The 9,540-nt window shown below is 53.0% G+C and overlaps 1 protein-coding gene across 1 annotated transcript; it reads right to left on the bottom strand.

The window, feature by feature from the left end:
* Positions 1-522: 522 nt before the first annotated feature.
* Positions 523-5,395, bottom strand: PAX4 (paired box 4). Its single transcript, XM_008582784.1, has 10 exons — positions 5,383-5,395; positions 4,868-4,998; positions 4,349-4,564; positions 3,964-4,039; positions 3,247-3,372; positions 2,941-3,023; positions 2,513-2,582; positions 1,722-1,777; positions 1,324-1,462; positions 523-662 (listed from the first exon to the last, which is right to left on the bottom strand). Exons 1-10 carry the CDS (start codon positions 5,393-5,395, stop codon positions 523-525), a joined length of 1,050 nt encoding a protein of 349 aa, XP_008581006.1.
* Positions 5,396-9,540: the final 4,145 nt, after the last annotated feature.

Raw genomic sequence — 9,540 nt, 5'->3', positions numbered from 1 at the left:
CATCTCCTTTCCTAGAGAACATTAAGAACAGGCCAAGGATGTGCAGTGCGATACACTCTTCAGAGAGCGAGGACCTTGGAGGTCATTTAATGCAGAATCTCTTCCTTAGCATTCCATAAATACATAGACACACTCAGATGTGTGGGCATGAGTGTGCACGCATGTGCACACACACACATGCGATCTTATGCCCGGTTCCCAACAAGTGGCCAGCTGTCCTTTGCTTGAATGTGCTCAGCCATGGGCTGGGCTGAGACAACTCCTTCTATCACCAATGTTGGTTCTGTGGCTGAAGTGAATGGCTTGTTTTCAGACAATGCTGTACAGATTGTCCCCCCATATTGGATACATACATATATATGTAGATGATAGATAGATAGATAGATAGATATGACAGGGCAAACTGTTTATAATTGTTAAGTATAGGAGTGGGTATATGGGTGCTCATGGGAAAAAACATAGTGGACAACAGAAACTACTGCTAATAAAAAAATGTTTTTATTACTGCTGAGTGGAGGCTTCTTAAGGCCAGTGTGAGAAGTGGGTGGGTGTCGCTTCTCTGGCCTGTCCAGTCAGAGGATGCACAGGAGGGGCAGTGAGCCAGGGCCAGGTCAGGTCTACACACGAGGGAGAAACCACAGGAAGGAGGAAGGAGCAACAATCTGCATGGGCAGATGCCAAAGACAATGGGCAGGACGGTGTTAGATCCTCCCTACCCCATCTCCTTCCCACTCTGGGCCTCTTGCCTCATTCCAGGCTTTCCAACAGTGGGGAGCCAGGCCAGAGCAGCGCCTGAGGGGCACCAAAAGACAATGGGCAGGACGGTGTTAGATCCTCCCTACCCCATCTCCTTCCCACTCTGGGCCTCTGGCCTCATTCCAGGCTTTCCAACAGTGGGGAGCCAGGCCAGAGCAGCGCCTGAGGGGCACCAAGACTGCCAGTGGGAGCCGTGGGAAGAAAGGCAAGAAAGAAAAGCAGCACTGAATTCGGGGAGCTCAGCTGTGAGTCAAGCAGCCTGCAGGGTCAGAGGGGAGCTTGGGCTTCTTGCTGCCACCCACCCCTCAAAATCACTTAGGGGGAGGGACTGAGACATTAGTTCCCCGCCCTAGATATGCACACTCAAATCCCAGTCCCACCCCCTTTAAATGAGTACTATACACTCAGTGGGTACTAGTCTCCCCAATTTGTGAACAATGCAAGGAATGGGGAAAGCTGTATTGAGGTTTAGTGACCCAAACTGGAGATCCACACCCTCTTGTGGGTCAAGGAGCCAATCAGCCCTCCCCATACCCTGCAGGATTGAGACCTGGCCTGAATTCTTACCCCAGCAGGGCTTGAAACAGGCTTGGGGCGGAGTGTCACTCAGACACCTATCTGGCGCTGTCTGCCAGCACAGCTGACAGCAGGAGGGACTCAATGGCTCCAGGGCAGGCAGGGCTGCTGTGGGCACACTGCCAAGGTACTGCAAGAAAAAGCAAGAGGAGACCCTCAGCTGCCAGTGAGGCCACCTGTTGAGAAGGCCTGGGACTCCAGGGCTGCCTGCCACCCAAACTGTATCCTGCACAACTTCAGAGGATGCCACACACATAGCAGACCATAGAAGTGTGCACTGTTGGGACCTTAGGGAGTTGTGGATCCTAGCTGAGGCCATCACCAGAAATGGGAGAGTCAGCCAGCCCTTCAGTCTTCCCAGTTCACAAACTCCCTCGCCTCCTGAGTACCTGTGCAGAGACAATCTCTGAGGAAACCCTTGGCACAGTTGGACGCTGGGAAGCACCTACAAGATGAGAGTGGATCCATTCAGAGGGAGGAATTGGGGTTGGGGGCGGAGGGAATACAGCAAGAGGCAGGGAGGTTAGAAGCAGGGAGGTTCTAGAAAGGGCAGCAATTTTGGGCAGGGGTGGGAGGAGGTGGATGTTATAACCTTAAACTGCCCTCCTCCCTAGGGCAGGGCCTTGGGAAACTGAGACAGAAGGATTAAATCCCAGTGATGGTACTTGGGACAGTGCAGCCCTTAAGAGCAGGGACTGTGTGCACCCAGCATCTAGCACAGGGACTGGCACATGGGAGGTGCTGAGTAAATGTTTTGTGGGTGGGTGGGTGGATGAATGAATAAGTGGGTGTGTGGGCAGATGGCAGATGGATGGATGGATGGATGGATGGATGGATGGATGGATGGATGGATGGATGGATGGATGGATGGATGGATGGATGGATGGATGGATGGATGGATGGATGGATGGATGGATGGATGGATGGATGGATGGATGGATGGATGGATGGATGGATGGATGGATGGATGGATGGATGGATGGATGGATGGATGGATGGATGGATGGATGGATGGATGGATGGATGGATGGATGGATGGATGGATGGATGGATGGATGGATGGATGGATGGATGGATGGATGGATGGATGGATGGATGGATGGATGGATGGATGGATGGATGGATGGATGGATGGATGGATGGGTGGGTGGATGGATGGATGGATGTGCAGAGAAATCACCTGGCAGCTGCATTTCCCATTTGAGCTTCTCTTGCCGGCGCCATTTGGCTCTTCTGTTGGAAAACCAGACCTGAGGGAGCACAGGGACAATGTAGCTGGATGTGCTTTCTGCCACCTGGCACCTGCTGCTCTCACCACACGTTCCTGGCTTGGACTCCAAATGCAAACCCTTCCTCAGACTTGACGTCCTCTCTCCCTGCTCTGGTCTTTGCTCTCTGTCCTCTTCCTCAACTCAAAGGCTTAGGGTGGGTAAGAGAGAAGAGCACTCAGAAGGAGGGGAACGGGGAGGGTTTCGTCTCTGATTTTTGCTCCTAACAAGTCTGTTTTCACTTTCTTGCCCCTCTCTCCACCTCATCAGAACCCAAGGCCATGGCTGGCAAACTATTCCTCCTGTGGTTTGTGCACACCATGTCACAGAGCTCACTCACCCTCACTGTGTCCTCAGGCAGAGAGGTGGCAGCAGCCAGCTTTCCACGGGCCACTGAATCAGGATACTGCCCACGCTGGAACTCTGCAGAGATTAAGGCTCACATAGTAAGAGCATGGAGAGAGGAGCAAGGCATGGGTCTCCCTCTAAAGCCCCACTCCCCACCAGGTACAACCCCGAACTACCTTCCCTCCCAAGGCAGTGCCTCCCACAATCTGCATCCCTTTGCCTTTGCCCACAGGCTTCAGGGCTGCTGCCTCATGTCACACCAAGGACCCTCTGACCCACCATAAACCCAGCCTTGCACCTTTCTCCAGTGCCTCAGCTTGGCCTTGGGAGAAGATAGTCCGGTTCCTGTGGCCAGTCCCTGGGTGGGGTCCCCGGGGAACCTCAGAGCCACCATGGGGAGTGGGAGGAGCTGGAGCCAAAACAGCTGCAAAGGAGAATAATGGCTTGTGGTGGTTTGTGATGGTGATAACTCTGGCCAGATGGGGTCCCCGAGTCCCTGGGGCTGTGGTCAGGGGACATCATGGATGTAGAGCAGAGCCAAGCTGGTGGGGCATTCACAGTTATTTGGAGGTTACTGCTGGGGTCTTTGGTAGGAAGTGTGCTCAATACCATGGTGGGGTGCACGCTTAGTTTTTGTGGGGGAGACAGCAGTAGAGTTGATCCAAGTATCCCACAGAACATGAAAGATGCTCTGAGAAGCTGTGCATGAGCAGAAGGAGGGTGTGGAAGACCCAACCCTGCCTCTTCCTCAGCACATCCTGCAAACTAGGGCTAGGGGACCTGGATTCTCTTCCAGGACCTGACAATAACTGGCTGCTACCAATAACCTTGGTGACCAGGTTCATTTCCCTGAACTTCAATTTTCTTCTGCCAAGAGATAATAAGACTCGGTGCCAGGCCCTCCTTATTGAGTTATTGTGAGGGTGATCCAAGAAAGAATGAGAACAAGCTTTGAGAACTATAAAATCCTGAGGATTTGGCTCTGATTATCTCCGGAGCCAACTCCAAGACCTACCTGGTGACCTGAGCTGTACCCAGGGCAGTCTCTGGTCCTCCTGTAGTGCCCGTAGTACTCGGTTGATGGAAGAGACCTGGGGGTGTCAGGTGCTAAGTGGGGACATGGTGCACAGACCCAGGGTTGCCCTCTGAGGCTATTCCCGCAATGTCCTTTCTCGCCCTTGTCTCCACCTACACATCATTCCCAAGGGCAGCCTCCTCCCTCTGCCTTCTTATGACCTCTCTCACCATCACCACTTACCAGAAGTGAAACTTACGGGTCAGAAGAGCCCAGAAGCCCTGCCCCCCAGCCTGGGAAGCCCACATTTCCAAGAAAGAAGGGATCCTATTCTCCCCAGACAGCCTATTTGCCAGCCCCAGCATAGGGAGGAGAGGGCACTTACACTGGGAGTCTTGTCCTGGGTGCAAAGCCCTTCAGCACAAAGCTGGCGTTGGATCTCCCAAGCAAAGAGGGCTGGACACTCGCCCTTCAGCTGGGCGATTCGAGCCACCACAGGGGGTGTGGCCAGACGTGGCTTGCTTCCCCCAATACCCTTGGGCTCCAAGACACCTGTGCGGTAGTAGCGCCCTAGGATCTTGCTCACGCAGCCATTAGATACCTGAGTCAGGTGAGAAGCAGGGACAGGTGAGAAATGATGGGCAGAAGGAGGGTGAGTGTCCTTGGAACAGAACAAGTCTACAAGGCAAAGTGAGATTAACTGGATCAGGCCATGGGGTTGAGAGTCCAGCCTCACCTTTGGGGGCCTGAAGCTCCCCTTCCAATCCCCAAGAGAGTCTTCTAGAAAGTAGCCCAAACCCTAAAGGCCCTCAGAGTCAGCAATAGTCCCAGACTCTTGCCTTCAAAGGGGCCCCTTCTCCCTGCTGCTTGTCCCCATCACTGGGTGAAGGTCCTGTCACACTACCTTTAGGCTCCGTGAGATGTCGCACGGCCGCATCCCGCTGACTGCTAGCCTCACAATCTGCTGCCGGGTGTCCAGAGGCAGGGGCCGACCGTTCACAAAGAGCCCCCCCAGCTGATTCATGCTGCTGATCCCTGGGCATGAGAAGAAGGCATCCACACACCACCTCTCCCCACTCACCCACCCACCTGGGCAGAGGGTCACTCAGGCCCCTCCAGCCTGGCTCCCCACCGTAAAGTCCTCTCCCAGTAGACGGCTCCCCCTCTGCTCCCAGGCTCCTCGAAACATGACACTTTGTCTGAGCTGGCTCATGGGTGAATCTTTGCTCCTTGGCCCTATGTACTGACTGTCTTGATCTAAGGGAAAGCAGGGAGGAGCAGGAAGGGAGTCACTGGAAAAAGCTTCCCCCAGAACTTCGGCCAATGGCAGGTGAAACCGTGTTGATGGAAGCAAAGCCGTTAAATACTCCCCTGTCTCCATGCTCCTCCCTGTTCTTACCATTTCTCCCAGCTTCTTACCGTCCTGCTCCATGCTCCGGGACAACCCTCCACAGAAGGACAGGAGGCCACTGGGAAGACTCAGAAGGGGAGTTCCTTCTAAGAGCTCCTTTTCCAGTTTGGGGGCTGAGCCTGCAAAAATAGGGAGTTATTCAGGTGAAGTCTCTTGCTTGGAAGGGTCTTAGGATGTAGTGTTTTGTGATAGAGGGTCAGGTTGCTAAAATTTGCCGGTAGGTTGGCTAAAATTAGAAAATTTGAATTCTCTTTACTTAAACCTTTATGCGATGAACTAAAACATGGCTGGCTGAGGACTGGATCTTTCTGGATGTCTTAATAAGGAGTTGATGAGGGGCATTTTCCACACATCCATTACAGGAGATCAAGAAGGTAGGAAGGAATGATGCTTCCAAAAGCTCAGGCTTTCCCTTTTCCAAATGGACAACTGTTGTCCCTGACCGCTCATGAGTCTTCTCAGCCCTGGCTGATGTACTGGAGCCAGAGAAACCAAGGGGTTCCCGAGTTCAGAGCTCTGCCTTTACTATCAGGCAGTCATGGTTAGGTTCTCCAGACCACCAGTCTGAATGCTTCCTTCAGAGCAATTCAGGGGAAGGGCTTGCTCCTGTTTACACTCTCCAGGAAGTGTCTGGGGAGACCTGGGGCTCAGCTCTACCCCCCAGGCACTGGGGCTTCGGCCCCACACATTGGAAGTAGAAATGAATAAGCTTCTCCTGGAGGACACATCTCTCAGAGGCTACCTTTCTAGGATCAGACACTCGTTTATTCCACTAACATTTGTTGAAGACATATGGAAGGGAGGGAATGACAAGCAGGAGAGGGCTGTCTGCTATCGACACAGAAGCCATGATGAGCACCAGAGAGTCTCTGAGTAGCAAGGGCACAAGTCACGGGCCACCATGGCTTTCCTGCTTTACTCAGCAATGAATGGGAGTTGAAGCAGCTCCTTTCATGCCTGGAACCCTGGCAGGGCTGGAGTTCACCCCAAGGAGCTGCTAATGCATTGAACTTTCCTGTAATAACCATGCCATCTGGGTTCAGTTAACTCATCCACAATTATTTACTAAATAAGATATTGAGCATGAGCACATTTCTGGTTGTTTGGAATGAACGGTCTTTGCTCTTCAACACATTACAGTGCACCCGGGGAGGGGAGACCAGCACAGATCAAACAACAATGAATTGCAAAGAGCATGGAATCCAGAGCCTACTTTTTAAGTTCAGTAGCTAAACTGGCTTTTACTCACTCCTTTATAGGCAGGCAGAGACACATTGATCTTCAAGCTCTCATCTTTACAGAAAGTTGGGAAGGAAGGCAGAGGTTTCTCCAAATAGAAAACTGAAGCACAGATTGGGGTTGCCACAAGTCAGGGGCCAGCCCAAGAGTAAAACCCACAGTTTAGAAGCCAGTTCCTCACCAGAAGCCAAAATTTCTGGCTCCTAATCCTGGGGCTCTCTCTTTCTACTCCCACCCCTGCTTCATGTTTGCGTAATTGCCACCAAAACAATGGAGAGAGGAGAGTCAAGCTGGAAATGAAAAGGGCTATGCCAGGATAGGGGGTGGGAGGAGCTCAGAATATCAGCCAAACCCTGAATCCTGGATAAAACTCTGTCCTCCTAACTGACCAGAGCTCAAAAGAGCTGAGGGGATGCAGGTTTAATATCCAAACCTAAATAGTCTCCAAATCTAAAATCATCATGCCCCAGCTCACAAACAGAAACCCCATTCCCGATAGCCACACCACACATTCCCAATATTCATTTTAACTCTGAAAAAATAACTGGTGCTCACAAAATGGAAAAGCAGGGCAAGGGGTTGAAGAGACAGGAGGGTGGGCAGCTGCAAAGACAGAGGGGGAGAAAAGTTGGGCTTGGCTACACAAAGGCATGGAGACAGCATGGGAGGCAGAGCAGACAATGAACCTGCAGGTGAGCAGCTACCTGAGTGGAGGAAATGAGGTGGGAGCTTCAGTGGGAGGTCTCAGTCTCCTGTGCTGGGCTCCTGAGACCCCTGCAGCCTCCAGGGGTGGTGGTGGTCTGGTCCTGGCAACAGCCTCCACTCTGCTCCTGCTTCAGTCCTGCCAAGGGGTCCAGAGCTACAGAGAGCCCGTGCTCAGGAGCAGAGGGCAGCCTTCTGGGAACAGCCAGTGATGTCACAGGCCATGAGCAGAGGAGAGAGGAGGAGGGAGGTGTGCATGGGCTGACTGACACTGGCCCTGAGGCAGGGCGAACTACAGCCAGTGACCCAGTGTGTCCTTCCATGGGGAGTCCTCAGAGCCACCTCGTGTACTTCCACCCTGACACAAGTACAGAGCCATTCTCATGCAGGCCCCTCACCCCAGAGTGTACCCATGCAGGGGTCAATACTCCTGAAGAGCACAGGGGACATGGAAGATGGGGAGCTTCAGACTGTGTCCCTAGGGCTTTGACTGCACCGAAGTACAAACGTGGCTTCCAGAACTCCCCAGCCAGGATGCACATGCCTGGGCTTTTGAGTCATGTGTGTATTACTACAAAAGATAAATGGATATATAAACTGATGCCTAAATCCTGAGTGAGTTGGCTCCTAAAACTCGGAGAGAATAAGGGAGAATGGAGAAGAGTGTGTGTCGCGTAGCACCAGTCTCCCCAGAGTGTCCTCACCAATTCTCCAATGGGCTCTTTGACTGAGGTGACACAAAAAGTGAGTTCCCACCTGGAAACAGTGGGATTCTGGACTTCGGCACACTGAGTGACAGTGGTTAGAGTCGGTGGGAGTGAGTCTCTGAGGGGAGTCAGAGGCGCGTGGGGCGTTTATAAGTTGCACAGCCTGGCTCTCATGCTTCCTTCTCTAGATGTTATCAGGCTCCGTTCCACTAGAGATTTGGTGCTTTTAGACTCTAAGTCATTAATGACACTGCTGTTCTCACCGAAGACACCACAGGTTATCTGGGTCATTGGTGGGGTGAGGGGTACCTGTAGTGGGTCGATGCTGGAAGTGAAACACAGCCTTCAGCGATGGAGGCTTTATTGCCAAAAAGGTCTTGGGCTGATCCCTCGGGGGTGTGGAGGAGCCTATATGGAAAGTTCTTTGGGTCCGTTCCATGCCTCTGATTCTATGAAACTGTCACAGAAGTCAGGGTGAAATTAGCAGGTTGTGGGGCAATAAGACTGTACCCAGAAGTGAGATGAGGACGGAATGGATTTCATTGGTAAATGCTTTGGGTTTGGGGGAGGTGGGAGTGGGTGATGTGCATTCAGCTTGATCCTAAGGTTGGAAACTCTTGTTCTCAAAGGCCAAATGTATCACAGAAGTGGGTTTTCTGCCTTACCCGGGCAGTACCCGCCTTCTCTTCCAGCCTCCTCCAGCCTTCTTGGGCTGCCCCAGAGCCCTGGGACACAGGGGAGAGTGCAGAAGGCGGTTTCAGCATCACAGGCAGGACAGCACATGCCCCAGTCCCCGTAAAGCCCATTCCATCCCAGGACAGTTGCGGACTGCTGGTCACTCTACCTAGCCATGCCTGGTGGAGAGAAGGACCCCAGGAAGGCATGTGGTAGCCTTACTCTTAGTCCCCCTTTCCTGTCCCATCCCTCCCTCCTGTATCTGCCCCTGCATCTAGGGGCTCAAGGCTCATTTTCTGACCAGCCAGTCCCATAGACAGCTGCATGAGGGTGGAGATAGGGGTGTCAGGGGGGAGAAGGGACAAGCCCTGGCAGATGGTGGTGGCAGTGATTTCCACCATAAACTACCCTCTCCCTCCGCCTTTACAACTTGCTCTTGGGTCTGAACAAACAGAGGCTTTCGACCCAAAGGTGATGGGGGGAGGGAAAAGAGGGAAAAGGCCCTGGCAGGGGGGCCTAGCAAGCCCAAAGGCTCAGCCACTCAGTCCTCTGCCCAGCGCACCAGACTGTTTGTGGAGCAAATATCTGCCTTCACTGTCTGACTCTCTCAACCGCCTCCACCAGGTTTGAGGCTAATTGTCCCTTATTAGCTGGGCTCAGGCCCCAGGCTGCCGCCAGCCCCTGCCATCTGCTCACAATTATACATTAACTCAGAGGTCTTGCCACCCGCCAGCCAGGCTGTGCGCCCCTCTTCAGGACCAGCCACACCATTCCAGCCTGTCTCTCACCCTAAAGTAGAGCCCTGACCACTGGCTTCTTCTGCCCTTGGGAGCCACTGGTAGA

The sequence above is a fragment of the Galeopterus variegatus genome, unplaced genomic scaffold, assembly GCF_000696425.1.
Source record: "Galeopterus variegatus unplaced genomic scaffold, G_variegatus-3.0.2 Scaffold2724, whole genome shotgun sequence".
Taxonomy (NCBI): domain Eukaryota; kingdom Metazoa; phylum Chordata; class Mammalia; order Dermoptera; family Cynocephalidae; genus Galeopterus; species Galeopterus variegatus.
This window is presented reverse-complemented; position numbering and strand designations above follow the sequence as displayed.

What these genes read in the sequence shown, in the direction of transcription:
- PAX4 (XM_008582784.1), bottom strand. An exon ending in ACATCTCACGGAGCCTAAAG is followed by an intron (nt 4,565 to 4,867) that starts GTAGTGTGACAG and finishes CACCTGACTCAG; the next exon opens with GTATCTAATGGCTGCGTGAG. An exon ending in ATGGGAAATGCAGCTGCCAG is followed by an intron (nt 1,778 to 2,512) that starts GTGATTTCTCTG and finishes CTCATCTTGTAG; the next exon opens with GTGCTTCCCAGCGTCCAACT.